The sequence below is a fragment of the Rhinolophus sinicus genome, linkage group LG06 (genome assembly GCF_036562045.2).
Source record: "Rhinolophus sinicus isolate RSC01 linkage group LG06, ASM3656204v1, whole genome shotgun sequence".
Taxonomy (NCBI): Eukaryota; Metazoa; Chordata; class Mammalia; order Chiroptera; family Rhinolophidae; genus Rhinolophus; species Rhinolophus sinicus.
Window position 1 is genome coordinate 15,265,645 of NC_133756.1, and position 15,475 is coordinate 15,281,119.

The following is a 15,475-nucleotide window of genomic DNA, read 5'->3' on the forward strand; positions in this document are numbered from 1 at the left end:
ATTCCGTGTGAGGTGAATTAAAGCCCACATATGAACGGATTAGGTGAATGAAAAGCCCACATATGACAGAAGAAGGTTAAAAAGTAAGTTGGCTCCACATCATGAAGCGTTTTGAATGAAAGAATGAGGAGTTTCATTTATATTGGGGGTGTCCCTGAAGATTTTTAAGAAAGGGGTTGGTATGGTCCCCATTGTTCTTTACAAAGACAAACTTGGTGACAGTAAGTTTATCAAGAGGAAAAAGGAAGGGAGACCAACTGAGAGACCAGCTCAGAGGCACAGGTGTGATGCAGTGAAGGCCTGACCTAGAGCAATGGGAGTGAGAAGAGAGAAGAGGGGATAGAACAGAAAGAGGACCCAGAATTGACTGCAAAGTTAAGAAGGTAAAGCAGGATGAAGGAAAGGAATGCAGTTTTGACATCCTAAGTTCAGGGTAAGACATTCAGCAGGCAATTTGAGACACAGTACTGTAAGTTTAGGAAAAAGGATGGGGCTCAAGAAAAAAACACAAGGATTTTCTGTACAGAAGAAACCATACAAAGTGGACCATGGTAGCTCTAGTTTGGGTTGTATTCAGACACTTTCCATTCCCCTGCTTTCATTTCCTCTAAGGACTTCCTGCCCCACCCCACCTGTCCATTAATCATGGAATTCTGATGGCACAGAATCCAGGCAAGAACAATCAGAGTTCTTTCACAAGTTGAGTTATACTGCTCAAAAGCAGAGAAATGCTGGGGCAGCTGGATGGCTCAGTTGGTTAGAGTGCGAGCTCTGAACAACAGGGTTGCCCGTTCGAGTCCCACATGGGCCAGTGAGCTGCACCCTCCACAACTAGGTTGAAGACAACGAGCTGCCACTGAGCTTCTGGAGGGGCGGCCGGATGGCTCAGTTGGTTAGAGCACGAGCTCTTTTTTTTTTTTGGGGGGGGAAGGGGAACAGGATTTTATTGGGGAACAGTGTGCACTTCCAGGACTTTTCTCCAAGTCAAGTTGTTGTCATTTCAATCTTAGTTGTGGAGGGTTCTGTTCAGCTTCAAGTTGTTGTTCTTTCAGTCTTAGTTGTGGAGGGTGCAGCTCAGCTCCAGGTCCAGTTACTGTTGCTAGTTGCAGGGGGCACAGCCCACCATCCCTTGAGGGAGTCGAACCGGCAATCTTGTGGTTGAGAGGATGCGCTCCAACCAACTGAGCCATCTGGGAGCTCAGTGGCAGCTCAGCTCAAGGTGCTGTGTTCAATCTTAGTTGCAGGGGGTGCGGCCCACCATCCCTTGTGGGAATCCAGGGATTGAACTGGCAACCTTGTGGTTGAGAGCCCACTGGCCCATGTGGGAATCGAACCGGCAGCCTTAGGAGTTAGGAGCACGGAGCTCTAACAGCCTGAGCCACTGGGCCGGCCCCTAGAGCGCGAGCTCTTAACAAACAAGGTTGCCTGTTCAGTTCCCCCATGGGATGGTGGGCTGTGCCCCCTGCAACTAAGGATTGAAAACAGCAGCTGGACTTGAAGCTGAGCTGTGCCCTCCACAATTAGATTGAAGGACAATGACTTGACTTGGAGCTGATGCGCCCTGGAGAAACACACTGTCCCCCAATAAAATTTAAAAAAAATAAGAGTAGAGAAATGCAGAGTTTAGACAACATTGGAGCCCCTGAGCCCGCCTAGAGCCAGTCACTTTTCACTCCATGTCTGCATAACACAAATCAACTGGGTACCCTGTTTTCGGTTACGCTAGTTTAATTGTAACGTGTTGCAATCAAAACAGTCTATATACCATTCAATAGAAATGAGATTGCTCAGGGGAGTAGAGGAAGAGGGAAATAGTAGTTAGCATTTGAGGCCTGACTGTATGCCTGAAGAGTCTCATATACCCTTCTAAGAAGTTTGGACTTTGTCCTGTAGAAAATTAAGATTGAAATTTATTTTAAATATGCTCAGTTGAATGTAGCCTTTGAGGTCAATGCTATCTATAATCCTATATTACTGAGGTGGAAACAAATGCTTGAAAGTGAAGTAACTTGCTTAAGGCGACACAATAGATAAGTGTCCTGGTCAGGACTTGAACTTGTAAGTAAATAAACTGCAATGGCATTACACGTACTGTAATGGCGGTGTATAGAAGGTACAGGAGACGTATAATTCAAGAATGGTCATGTACAGGAGAGGAGCTAGGACAGACTTTACAGGAGTAGGTAACACCTGAACTGGAAGCATGAGTTGTTCACTGGGTGAACCAGGCGGCTGGAGCAGGAAGAAGAGGGCAGACATTCCAAGTAGAGGGTAGCGCATGTGCAAGCCACGGAGGTGGGAAACAGCACCTGGGCCCCAGGTATTTCTTCATGGCTATAGGTGAGAGTACTTATAGTTTAGTGGTAAGAACAGTGGAGTTTGACTTGACAGGACAAGGCCTCAAGGACTGGTGGTGAGGGTGAAGGGAAGAGAGGCACGTGTGGAACTCTGGTTTGTGATACCCAGTGAATCATACACAGCCACCCACGAAGGCCTGAGCCCTGACCTAGTAAGTAAGGACAATCAAAGAGAGAACTGATCACAGCAGCACGGAGAGATCTATGAGTGGTGCAGGCCCCCTTTCGGGACAGAATGTAGGCAGACTAGGGAACCGAGTATTTAGCTGCTTTGGACTTGGAACAGATACAGTATTGGAGGGATGAAAAAGAGCATTTCAGGTGAGGGAGCTTGTCATTTAATCTCAAATGAAAAGCACGCAATTTAATAGACCAAACTGGGCTTTAATGGAAGAGTATAGGTGACAACTAAGTGGGAGAAAGAAAATTCACAAAATTAGATTCAAAAGTGACTTATCATATCAAGCAAGATGGTGTAAACATGTTTCAGTGCCTAGGAACTAAGCAGACACTGTGGGGGATGAAATGGGCACAGAGGGTGTTTCCTGAGGCCAAGCTCCTAATATGTGAGCATCGACAAGCAGCAGAGGGAGGAAGTGGTTACCTCCTTAGAGATATTGATCAATCACTGATTTAAGCAACAATTACTGAGAGTAGAATTCTAGACACTACCTTGAAGATAGGTAATATTTATTGCGCCTCTACTATCGTCAGACACTATTCTAAGCACTTGGTATATATTAATCTATGTAAACTTCACAGCAATCCAATGAAGTAGCCACTATTATTATCATCCTCACGGAGGATGATAATCTGAGGCACAAAGTAAATAACTTGCCTAAAGGCACATAGTAAGCGGCACAGCTCGGACCTGAACCCAGGCAGTCTGACACTAGAACCTGCTCTTTTAACTCAAATGCTACCTTATACTATTGCTCTAAAATCAACTAAGTAATAATAATAATAATAATAACAGTGACCATTTATAGTGTTTATGATGGGCCGGATGCTGTAGTATGCCAGACACACACGTTATCTTACCAAGGATCATACAACTCTCAGGTGGAAGAACTGGGATTCAAATCCTAACAGTTTAGGGTGCTTGAACTTGGGGGACAATAAAGGGCAGCAAGAGCTAGTTTGTACAAAGTACAAATGTGGAGCATAAAAGAGGAGGTGACTGACCTTACCTGGTGGGAGTGGCACTGAGATGAGAACAGACTGGAACCTTCCCAGGGGAGTGACTCGTGAGCTGAATTTTGAAGGATGATTGGGTATTCATCAAACAGAATGATGGGACAAAGTGTTCCATGCAGAGGGACCAGTGGGAATAAAGGAATGGAGGCCTGTTACATTCAGGAAACTTCAAGCAGTTTGCACAGCTTAGGAATAGATTGGGTGGCAGGACAACATAGAAGTCAGGTGAAGAAATCAGGGGGCTAGATCACACAGACTCTTATTTGCCTTTCCAGGAAATTTGAGCTGTTTTTCAAACTTTTCTAGTGAAGTAATGTAATGGCAAAACACCACCAACAAAGGGAAAGAAAAAAGTAAATAAATACTCCCAGGGAATCTGGTGGCTTAGTCTGAAGCCCGTCAGACTACAGTCATGCACCACCTAACAAAGTCTTGGTCGACGACAGACCGTGTGTCCAATGATGGTCCCATAAGATCAGAATGGAGCTGAAAAATTCCTATCGCCTAGTGATGTCGTAGCTGTCATAGTGTCATAGTGCCATGCATTACTCAAACGTTTGTGGTGGTACTGGTGTATAGCGGTTACAAAATCTACAGCTGTGTAGTGTCCTAAGCCTTCACTTTCACTCACCACTCATCCGTTGACTCAGCAAATCCCACTTCTGCAGGCTGCATTCATGGTAAATGCCCTGTGCAAGTGTACCCTTTTTTATACTGTATTTTTACTGTATCTTTCCTGTGTTTAGATACACAAATACTTACCATTATGTTACAATTGCCTACCATATTTAGTACAGTAACGTGTTATATAGGTTTGCAGTCTAGGAGCAAAAGGCTGTGCCATACAGTCCAGCTGTGTAGTAGGCTGTACCAGCTAGGTGTGTGTAAGTGCACTCTATGACGTTTGCACAACAAAATCACCTAATGACACATTTCTTAGCATATATCCTTGTCATTAAGCAATGCATGTCTATAGTAGAAATTCTTTGAAGTCTATTTTCTCTCAATAATGCATGAATGATAATTTTGCATTCTCTATTTTAAATTATTTACTCTCAAGTAAAATGGATGGTCCAGGGTGATTTTATCCTCTCAGTATGCCTGGCACTGCCCCTACCAACCTGCCAGGTATGTGCACATGTTTGAGAAACATGGGAATTGTCAAAAGGATTTTAATGAAGGGAGTAACGTAGTCAGGCCTGAAGTTTAGAAAGAGCCATCTGGCAGCCACGTGGAGGATGACTTGGAGTGGGCAAGGGAGTCTGAATAATATTTCTAGGGTGAGAGGCCCAGGCCCTCAACTGCAGGGCAGAATGGATGGATATTGGGAAGAGAGAATTGACAGAATTTGGTATCTGATTGGGTATGGGGGCTGGGGACGTGGAGGAGGAAGAGTTTAGAGTGGCTTCCATAGACCTGGCTTAGGTCACACCGACGAAAACTCGAAAAGAAATAGGATTGGAGGGAAGGATGATTGGATTTAGACCTGAGGTACCTGTGGATCATATGAGTAGAGATGCCCAAAAGTCATCTGCAGTTCAGCAAAAGAGGTCTAGGCTGAAAATAAAACTGAGTCATGTGCCTAAAAGTGGTGACCACAGACAGCAGAAAGAATAGAAAGAAAAGAGGGTTCAAGACAGTCCTGGAAAGTGACAACATTCAAGAAGCAAGCAGAGGGCCATAAGGCCAAACACTACAGAGAAGGAATGGTCACAGAAATAGGAGCCATTCCTTCTCCTATTGAGGGGAAAATTGAGAAGGAAATGGTCAGCACCGTTAAACACTGTGGAGATCAAGTAAGACGAGGATCGAAAAAAACCACCTGGATTTAGCCGTTAGGTTAATGACAGAGTAGTTCCAGAGGAGTGGCAGAAGGAGAAGCCCACTGCAGAAGGAGAAGCCCACTGCAGGTGGAAGAGTGAATGGGACGTGTGGAAGAGACAGTGATTGCAGACTCTTTATTTCAAGAGCATGGCTGTGAGTCAGTGATTGGGGACGTGGGGTCAAGAAAGATTAATATGGAAGAGACACTAAAAGGGCAACAACCAGGGCCATGAAAATGAGTGAAGCCCAGAGAAATTAGTAAAAGGAATAAAGATGGTCTCCATGTGATGTGTGGGCAAGAGAAGAATAATGAAAATGACCACCAATTAGGGAAATATGCGTGAGAGGAGGGAAGGGAGTGGAATGGCGGAGGGAAAGCAGGAAGGGGAGTAGCCAGGGCTCTTTAGATTGACTCAGCGGGGAAGGTTCTCATCACATGGAAGAAGTATAATTTACTGCTTGTACTGGAGGAGTCTCTCTGCACATATATCTTACGCAGGGGAGACAGAGGGATGCCTGAGAGTGGAAAAGTGACGTCTGATATACAATACATGTATCTCTGTGGTAACTTACCACCTCTTAGATGACTTTTCACTACAGAACTAGTGCAAGCTAAAGAACAATTTTAGGGTGGTGCTCTAGAAGGATGTTGGTATGCTAAGTTGCAGGTGACAGAGAGGGAAGTTTAAGAACAGTCTGTAGGGGTTCGAGGGATTTGGGGACTGATCTAGGACAAAAGTGGCCTATTTTATATAACACAGTCATACAGTGAGGAAAAGAAAAAAGAATCGTTGTTGGAGACTTTGGAGCTAGGAAGGACCACTGGGATCACCCAGGTGGAAAAATGGAGGCCCAGGGAAGTCAGGCGCCTTGTCCGTGATGCACTTGTGGAAGCTGCCATGTCCAAACGGTAGGTGACATGCTGAGGGCATGTGAACCCACCAAGAGAGCACAATAAGGACGTAGGATCTGCCACAGTGACACACAGGAGCTCAAGAACAAGAGAGAGAAGTTAATGGGAAGGAGAGAGGAAGTTTGCCTTGTGGGACAGAACACATGTTGAAGTGATGGGGTGCTATGGCCCTGTCAGATGGAGGGTCTGCCTTCTGTTCCAATTAGAAAGCCCCACCTACAGGGTGGCAAATCCCTTCCAAATGCTAGCCCCTGTGTGTTCAAGGCTGTCAAGCCAGAGCCACATCAAGCCTCCAGTTATGCACGGCGAACCCTTAGGACTGAACCAAAAAGGGACCAAAGCCTCTGGCCCTACTCCTAGCCTGTCGCTAAACTTCAATAGGCTATCCTCCCAAATCTGAAGCAAATGGAAGAAAATGTACATCCTTTACTAGTTTCTCTAGACAGTAATCAGAAGTTGACCCAGGGTGGGCATTGGAAGGATTCAGCCTCCGTCCTGCCTGGTGCTGGGCTCAGCTCACACGGCTGCTATGTCCACAGGACACAGAGAATACATTGTCCATCAGGAGGATTATTCTGTACAAGAAGCTCAGACAAAGGGAGAGGTTGTTCCCACTGCCTGGGGGAGGTGAGAAGGGGGTGGGAAAAGAGACCAGCCTTGCACTAGGGCATTCCTGCCGAGTTCAGCTTCTTTTCTCCAGCAGTAGGACAGGAGGTGGGCAATACACCCCCCTCCAGCTCAGTCCTAATGCCAGGACCCATTATTGAGTTGGAAGGAGCACTTAGCTACAACCTATCTACCTTGGCTGTTTCCCAAGGAAGTACAAGGTTAACTGAAGTTAAGTTAGCTAGGTAGGGAAGCAAGACACCAGAAAGAGAAAATGGGGCGACTGTGGCAATGAGCAAAGGAGGTTCAACAATAATATCCCAATCCTGGCCTCAGGGCAGAGCTGGAGAGGGAAAGGTGCTAGGCACTGGGCGTCACACAGACACTTCAGTAAGCTGCCGCCTTCAGCAGGATGAACTCTGTAGCAAGATCTCGAGATTTCACAGCTGCTGCTTCCTTCTCCATCCAAGACATAAACCTGGAAGACAACAGCCTAATCTCATCCTTCACGGGCCCCAAGAGTAGGAGAAAGCAGTTCCCAGGCAAAACAGAGCAGTCAGAAATGGAAGACTATTACCAGAGTGGGGCAAAAAAGCTATCTTTTGCCAATCCTAAATCTGAGCAAGTAAGCAGGTCACGTCTTCTTCATCAAAGGAAACGCCATAATATTCTCTTCTGAGGGAATGAGTGTTAGGGGTAGGAGATACATACTCTCCACTGGGGCGATTACTGGGTTGTGTGTTCCAGAGGATTTGGGGGTGGAGGGTGGGCTTGGAAACGACAGCATGTGCTCCCAGAGTAAAGAATATAGATGTGAGTGCCTGCAGAATAAGGAGTGTTTGCTTACGGGCACAAGATGTAGGGGAGGGCCTACATTGGGGCAGGAGGACATTTCCATTCCTGGAGGACAAGGAATCCATTTCAAATCATATGGTGGGAATGAAATCGGTATTAACCTTGGACAACAAAGAAACTTGGGTTCGGTGCCTTTTAAGAGGAAGGCATCTTTTGGTGGAATAAAGAATAGCAGTTGCTAAGAGATGCTCCAGAGACTTTAGCGAAGCACAGCTTGAACCCTAGGCAATATGACAGCTTTGACATCACCAGTAGGAAGGGACTTGATCAGAAGATAAAGGACACCTGAATGACTGACAGCAGTAAAGCAGAACTGCTGAAATGGGGCAAAGGTCTGGCATTGCCTCAGAGCTGATGACAGGACTCCCGGTGCTGCTGGGCACTATGGTCACCGTGCTTTCTGGGTACCATTGCCTGTCCTGACGGAACAGAAATGGATGTGACATCTCAGACCACTTTTCCCGTCCTTTACTGCCACAGCCTGGCAGAATTCTGCCTGGCACTGAACAAATGCCAAAGCACTAGCGTGTGACGAAAGAGAACAGAAAAAAGGCAGCTGGAAGGTGTGAGCCGGTGGTCCTCATACCTCTCAGGACTTTTAGATCAAAGCTAATCCAAGATAAGAAAACTTTTTATGGAGAGCAAATTAGAACTGCCTTGCAGCAACCTTGAAAGTCTCTGATACATGATCTCTGACCCCTACAGAGCTCTCTCATAAATTGTTGTGAGATAAGCCTGACACAACGACCATCAAAATTTCAATAACTTTATTCAGAGAAACCTTTTGTCCACTTCTGCTGACTCAACCCCTGCCCTCACCCACAAAGGAATGCTGAGAGAGGCAGCTTAGGCTGGAGACCCAAACTCACTCTGCTCTTAAGCTTTATACAAGCAGGCAGAGTACTGACAGCTGCCCCTTCCCACCATCAATCTGGCACTTATTTGAGCCACAGGCTCTGTGGACTGGAGGAAAGCCGTCCTGGCTGGAGTCCAGGAACTAGGCATATGAGGAGGAGAACTAAACCCTGATGAAAGATGGTGAGATGAAATCCCTCTCGCCCTCCAACAAAAGAAAAATGAGTCCAGGGAAGGGGCTTTTTCATATGCTAAGAAAAACCCTTTCCCACACAGTCCTGCCTGATAGAGCCACTTCCTGAGAAGTCCCCACCTACTGGATCTTCGACAGCTTCCTCCATCTGTACAGGGTGGGGGAAAGGACAGGAGACTTTGTGACTGTTTCCCAGGTAAGAGCTGAATTGGCTTCTCAGAGGATGGAGAGCAGAGCAGGCCCAAGCTTCACGAGGGTTACAGGTAGACAGTTTATCCTAGCCCAAAAGCCTCATCGCCCACAGCATGGAGAGATGGCCAGGATGGAACCTGGGCAGGAGGGCCTGCAGAGAGTGTGCCTCTCAGGACACAGAGGCTGCCATAGTTTCTGGCAGCGCAAAATAAGCACAGTGTTTCAAACAGAACCGAGTGGTCCATGATCTTGTATCCATCATCTCACCACTGACATGCACCAGTATCAGATCAAGATCAGTTCTGTATCGAAGATTAAGGAGGACAGCGGGGAGAAGTGGCTGTAGAAACTATCATTTATTGAATACCCGTTATTTCATATACTGTGCTAAGTGTTTTACATTCATTTTCTTATTTCAATCCTCACAAAAACCTTATGAAGTATAGGTATCATCATCATTTACAAATAAGAAAACAGGCTCAGAAAAATTAGGTCACTTGCCCAAGGTCACACAGCTTGTCAGTGGTGAGCTGGGATTTGTCTGTGGCTGAAAGCCCATGTTTTTTATTGTACCCATCTAGGTCAGCTTTGGGCAAAAGGCAATTTCACTGCCCGACTCTGCAAAGAGCACCTGGGAGTGGAGGGTGCCGGCCACACTCACCGCTGGTAGGGATGCATTGAAGCTGACTTGATGTTGGTTTTTATTCCACTTGGCATTTTCCCTAAAAGGAACATGAAGAAAGACACCTGAAGCATGGTAAGGGTTGCATGATAAATCAGAAATGTGGTCTCTCAGGTTTCCTTCTGCCACCCCTCCATCATCTCAGAATCTCTGAGGCATCTGCCCCTGGGTGACAAAGATCAGTGATGTGGTTCCTCACCAGCTCTCTCCCTAAAGGTGTCGAGGAAGAAAGGGCTGATGGGCGGGGGGTGGATGGGGGGGGTACTGGGAGGGTCAGTCTCCTGCTCATCTATTCCTGGAAAAGACTGCAAAACCTGTGTGACCCCCATTTATTGTCACAGGTAAAAGAATATGTTCTCTCTTATTTTAATTGTCCCTTTTCCTAGACAGCTTGGAAGAAAATATCTCTTCTAGCTATTTGCATCTGAACTCCTCCAGACTATTCTCATCATTACTAAAAGTGAGCAGGAGAGACAGGATACAAAGAAAAGGATACAGGTAGCACTGGCAAACTTGCCTGCTTCTCAATCTCCAACCCACCTACCACATAGTTTTAATTAAAGTCTGACCATTGATTTCTCTAAGAAAAGACTCGGACAACACACCTACTATCCAGAGTAAATAGGACAGAAGGGTAGCTGAGACAGAGTTCTGAGATAGGGGTGGGAGGCCAGAGCAGTTTCTGCAATTCAAAATTGTTGCTCATTCTCTGGCGTTTGTTAAGAGTCTCAAATGAGATTTTACCCCTAAAAATCGTTTTCTGGGTCACAGTCTAAGAGAACAGGAGAAATTCTCCAGCTCTGGGGATGCTGGAGGCTCAGACAATTCAGCTTATTCCCCCTTCCCTGCTTAAGGTCTGCCACCATCTCAATCCCTGCCACCTTACCTGGTTGACCTGCTTGGGCCATTTGTACCCCACTGAGCATTGACTGCTGCTGGTTTGGAGCTCCTGTCATCTGCACCTGCTGTAATCCTGAGGTTCCTGCAAGGATTGTCCCAGTTCCTGGCTGGCCTGCCTGGCCAGGTCCACTGCTGCCTGAAGGTCTCCAATTAGATAGCCCTTTCCCAAAGGCAACAGCTGCCACCAAAGCATTGGTGTCTGCAGGGTTAAAGGTCTGCTTGTTCGGCCGGAGACCTGAAGAAAAAGGTAGGTGAGGACCCTGAGGTATGCCTCTGGCCCTGGACTGAACCTAGCAGCAGGAAGACTAGTCTGAGAACCAGGGCTTGCAGTTCTGACGTCAGCAGCATCTAGGCTCCCTGGCAGCCCAGAGGAAGAGCCAGAGGACCCTCACGACTAGCTCAGGAGTCTCCATTTTTATTTTGCCCATTTCCTCCACCTGCTCCAGGGCTGGTCTTAAATACAAAAGGCTGACAGAATGGATGTAAGCCTTTCCTGAGCAGTTCATTCTCACATCTTTCTTACCAAAACCACTATTCCTATAACACTGATCTTATCCTTCTTTCCTTCTCCGCTTTGCCACCGATCCCTCCGTACCTCCACTCTCTGATTCTCGTTCCTCTTTGCTGATTTTCTCTAGAAGGTTTGAGCACATTTTATTCAAGCTCTGGATCTGCTTCTGTAACACACAGAAATTGGTTCAGAGATTAGGGCAAGCAAGAAATTGTGTGGGGAAGTTTTTTCCTTGTGCTCTTCTAGGGGCAACTTACGTGTAACCAACTATACATCCCTACCAGACAGCAATGGTAATGCCTAGCTTCTCATGATGGGACTCAGGGAATGGGGGCGGCAGCAGGCCAGTGACTCAGTCCAACCTGAGCTGCATCAGCACCAATGCGGGCAGCATCTGTTGTCAGTTGCTTCTCTTGCTCTTCAACCTCAGGGTCAGGCTTGGTTCTCAGATGGTCAGGGACCACCTCATGGCTGAAAACAGGCACTCGTCCTTCAGTCTGCCGCTGTAAAACACAGATTTTATTGGTCCTTCTATGCACTCCAAGAAGATTCAATTTGGCCTGATATATAGTTCTTGCCACAGGCAAACAGTGCATTTTCAGGGAAAACACAGCTTAAGACTTACAATATTTAGCTTCCTAGGACACCAAAATGCAGCCGTCACTTTTTATTGCCACACACTTTTTATTGCCACACACTACGCCACACTCAAAACTTCTAGAATAACCAACCAACAGTTGTGCTCTAGGTCATCAAAGAATTTAATTTCCCATGTTGCACCCTTCTCCTCCTCTTACCATGAGATCTTCATCACGGTCTGGGGACAACACCAGTGGAATGATGACCTGGTTACGGAACAGTGGTGTCTTTTCATGCTTCAAGACCTTGTTCAGAGTGTTCAACTGTCCAGACAGCAAGGCAAAGCTGTCCAGGACAGAGGGCCTGGTGGTGGTAAGAAGGTGTCAGAATGTTCCAAGTAGCCTCAAAGGGGGTCTTTCAGATTAGGAATACTTGGGCTTACCCAAAAAAGACAGCCCATGGCTGGACTGGGTGGGAATCAGACTAGCTTACAAGGATTGTGGGGTTAGGAAAGAGGGACACGCTTTCAGTTTCTGACACAGATGGAGAAAAAAGGCAGCTCATTATTTGAATGGGGTGAGGAACAGTGGCAAAATAGGAACCACGGCTACACTGTTACCACTGAAAATTCAGAAACTGAGCAAAAGCCTCCTTTCTGGCCTAGAAATAGGATCTACGCTTCCAGAATAGGTTGTACCTAAAAGACTCAGCAACATCTGTGGTAAAAGATCCAGTATGACCACTGTAGGCCTACTGCTGTGGGGGGGCACACTAAGGGAGGACCTCTTCCCAGAGAAGTCAAAGGGCGAGAATCAAAAGCCAGGAAGAACCTAGGTTGGGAAACTGGGCATTTCTCTACTTCCTTGCCATGGAGGCCCTAAGCTAAACTTCATTTGTTAAATGTTGGGAAAGCCAGCTCTTTCCAAATCAAAAGATGTTTGCAAATTGATCAATGGTTACATCACTGGAGATGTCCCATCCACCAGGAGGTCTGCCCTGCCACCCATGGAGTCCTCCCCAGATTGCCCTGGCAACACTTACCAGGTCAGCCGGTCATACTCGTTCTCCAGCTTGTAAATGAAACTCCCCAGTGAGTTCTTTAGATCGGCTACTTGACTCAGCAGAGCATCTAATGATGCCTCAAGCTGCTTCTCCTCTCTCTGCACCAATAGGAACATGTTGGTTACCCAAATGGGTGTAAATATGACACATACAGAAGAAGGCTGGAAAGCCAGGATGACAGTGTGCAACACTAGTCAAGTGACATACGATCTCACTGGCATACGAGAGCCACGTTATTTTCTATCTTTGGTATCTGGGTTACAGAGAACATCAACCCTTAGACCTTTCAACCCATTCACCTGACCTCCATTCCTCCTACCAACTGATTCTTTCTCTCATCACGTCCTAATCCATGCCTGTCTTTTCTCTGGATTAGGTACACTCTATTCTCTCTCATTGAGAAATTCTCTCCAGACCTAATACCTGGGTTTATTATCTTTTGTGAACCTCTGCAGCATATGTACTCCTCTGGCCTAGAACCTGCCTTGTGAGCCTGGCTGTTCTTGTCAAATGGCACACAATCTCTGGGAAATCTACCTACACATGAAAGTTTCTCAGAATAGGGCCTTGCACCACACACACACACATACACACACACACACTCACTCTGCATTTGCCCTCAGCATTTGATGTTTCAACCTCCTCCTTGCGAAATTAATCTGCACTCATTTTACCTCTGTGCCAGTATTCTTGTGCCCCTTTCACAAACTTAGTCAACCTAACTGACCGACTACCAGGCGTAAGAAACTAAATGACAAATGACAAACCAAAAAAATGTATACGTCCTAAGCACTAGACAATTCTAAATGCTGGGGTTCTGCAAAGCAATTCCTTTCCATCTATGGTCTCCAGTTTTACTTCATTTCTTCACCCTTAACAACTACAGGCACAGGCTGGGAAAGCGTCTTGCAAACACGCCAATGTGTTGGGCAGGAGCCTTGAGCCTGGGTTCTACCCACGGCCTCAGATTCATTAACGTAGCTTTTGGCCACCGCGGCACCACAATTCCGTCACCCCTCGGCTTCTCTCCAATGACAGATGCCCTCTTCAGTCTGCACCCAGCAGCGTCCAACAGCCTAGGCCGGGTCCTGAGCCAATCGGCCACTTTCTTACGCTGTCTTCCTTGGATTGCATCTCAACCTTCCCCAATTACAGCCTGATCCTCCCCCACATCCCAGCAAGTCAGTGCTGCCTTCTCCCTCTCGACTTAGCCGCAGTCTCTGCCTCCTGTCAGCAGGGCTCCCAACCCATCTCTCAGCTCCGCCTCTCCCTCTCCAGCAGGCCTCGTCCCTCACCCCACTTTCCCCATCCATCAGCCGCGGGCTCTGCCCCTTCCTCTCAGCCCCAACTCCATCTCTCTTCGGCTTGCTCACTCTCGGCCCCGTTACTCGAAGTTAGCTGGCGATCAATAGTCCCGACCGGGTTCTCACCTGCATAGCGGCAGCAGTAGCGGCCGCAACGACCTCCTCTACCGGTTTCCAAGTCGGCGAGTCACTCTGACAGGCCTCCGTCCACCAATCAGAGAGCTCAGAACTCGGCCCGCCCGTTCACTTCCGGCTACTGCGGGGTGCGAGGTAGCCGGGTCAGGGGTCACGAGTGGAACATCTTCTCTGGCCTGGGCCGGCGCAGGAGGGCTGTGTGATGGCCTCGGAGCGCCCGGAGCCGGAGGTGAGGGGCGGGCGGGCGCAGCGCTGGTCCCTGAGATCCGAGGGGGAGGGTACGGCGGCCACGCGCTGCCGTGGCCTCCTCCGGGTCTGGGGGCGACCTGGACGTGTAGTCTGGGCCGGAGACCGGCCCAGCTTCTGGGGCCCGACAATTGAACCTCCTCGTGGTCCGCAGTTTCTTCTGGGGGTTTGAGGAGAGACTCGTCGCTTTGTTTTGTTTACTGAAACTTCATCCACGTCGCCGACTCTAGGGCTGTCGGGTTCTTTGACCTAATAATGGTATTAACAAAAACTGTATTTTGATTTTTCTGTTGCAGTTTCAGCGGGCAACAGGGCAATATATACTTGGCCGGTTTCTGCATTTCTCCAAACATTGTAATCCCATAAACAGCATGAATTAATTTAGTTCTAGCGCTCATGCTGTGGGAAAGCAGCTTTGGTTTCCTGAAAAAATTTTTAACCCGGAGTGAAACCTCGTTCCAATATTGGCGCTGCTGTTTAGTTATCTGTGCAACTTTGGGCAGTTCTTGACTTCCCAGATCCTGTTTCCTTCTTCATAAAATACCTATCTTATGGTGTGTTGTGAGGATCGCATGTGTTAAACCAGAAAACGCATATGAGGTATCCATCAGTTGCTAAGGACCACGCAAGGAATTTCATATACATTGTGTTATTCATACTTGTGCAAGGACGGTGGCAGTAGCAATTCTCATTTACAGATAAGGAAACTGAAAAGTGAAAGAGGTTAAGTACCTTACCTAAGTGCTACTCAGCTGGGGAGTAGCAGAGTTTTGGAGTTGGAAGTTCTGGGCATAATATCGCTGAGATTTGGAAGGAACAACATCACTAGGAGAGGTGTCCAGTATTAGAAGAGAATATAGGAATAGGTGGGAAGGGTGAGGGGTGTATATAATGACACAAATAGTAGTTATTACTTATTGAATGCTTACCGCGTACCAAGTACCATTCTAAGCACTTCGCCAATACCAACTAATGTGCTCACCCTATGAAGTAGGCACTATTATCCCCATTTTTCAGTTGTGGAAACTGAGGCACACAGAGATTCAGAGCAATAAAAATACAGC

General features: G+C 47.1%; 2 protein-coding genes across 3 annotated transcripts in view; one reads left to right on the forward strand and one right to left on the reverse strand.

Moving 5' to 3' along the window:
• Positions 1–9,333: 9,333 nt before the first annotated feature.
• MED8 (mediator complex subunit 8) lies at positions 9,334–14,293 on the reverse strand. 2 transcript variants are annotated; one of them, XM_074334556.1, is made up of 7 exons: positions 14,157–14,293; positions 12,706–12,824; positions 11,883–12,027; positions 11,448–11,588; positions 11,170–11,251; positions 10,561–10,809; positions 9,334–9,714 (listed from the first exon to the last, which is right to left on the reverse strand). In XM_074334556.1, the coding sequence occupies exons 1-7, from the start codon at positions 14,160–14,162 to the stop codon at positions 9,650–9,652; spliced, it is 807 nt and encodes a 268-aa protein (XP_074190657.1). In that variant the 5' UTR covers positions 14,163–14,293; the 3' UTR covers positions 9,334–9,649. The 2 variants fall into 2 exon arrangements, with proteins under 2 accessions (XP_074190657.1, XP_019606644.2); XM_019751085.2 differs by having other exon boundaries at positions 14,022–14,165.
• Positions 14,274–15,475, forward strand: part of SZT2 (SZT2 subunit of KICSTOR complex) — a 50,195-nt gene continuing 48,993 nt past the window's right edge. The window contains exon 1 of the mRNA XM_019751075.2: positions 14,274–14,394. Within this exon, the coding sequence (XP_019606634.2) occupies positions 14,368–14,394 (27 nt within the window). The 5' untranslated portion in view covers positions 14,274–14,367. The remainder of the gene's footprint in view (positions 14,395–15,475) is intronic.

Excerpts from the sequence above, each read along its gene's own strand:
- MED8 (XM_019751085.2), bottom strand. Across the intron at positions 10,810-11,169 it reads ACGAGAATCAGAGAGTGGAG|GTCTCCGGCCGAACAAGCAG; the intron begins GTACGGAGGGAT and ends CTTTTTCTTCAG. Across the intron at positions 9,715-10,560 it reads GGCCCAAGCAGGTCAACCAG|GGAAAATGCCAAGTGGAATA; the intron begins GTAAGGTGGCAG and ends TGTTCCTTTTAG.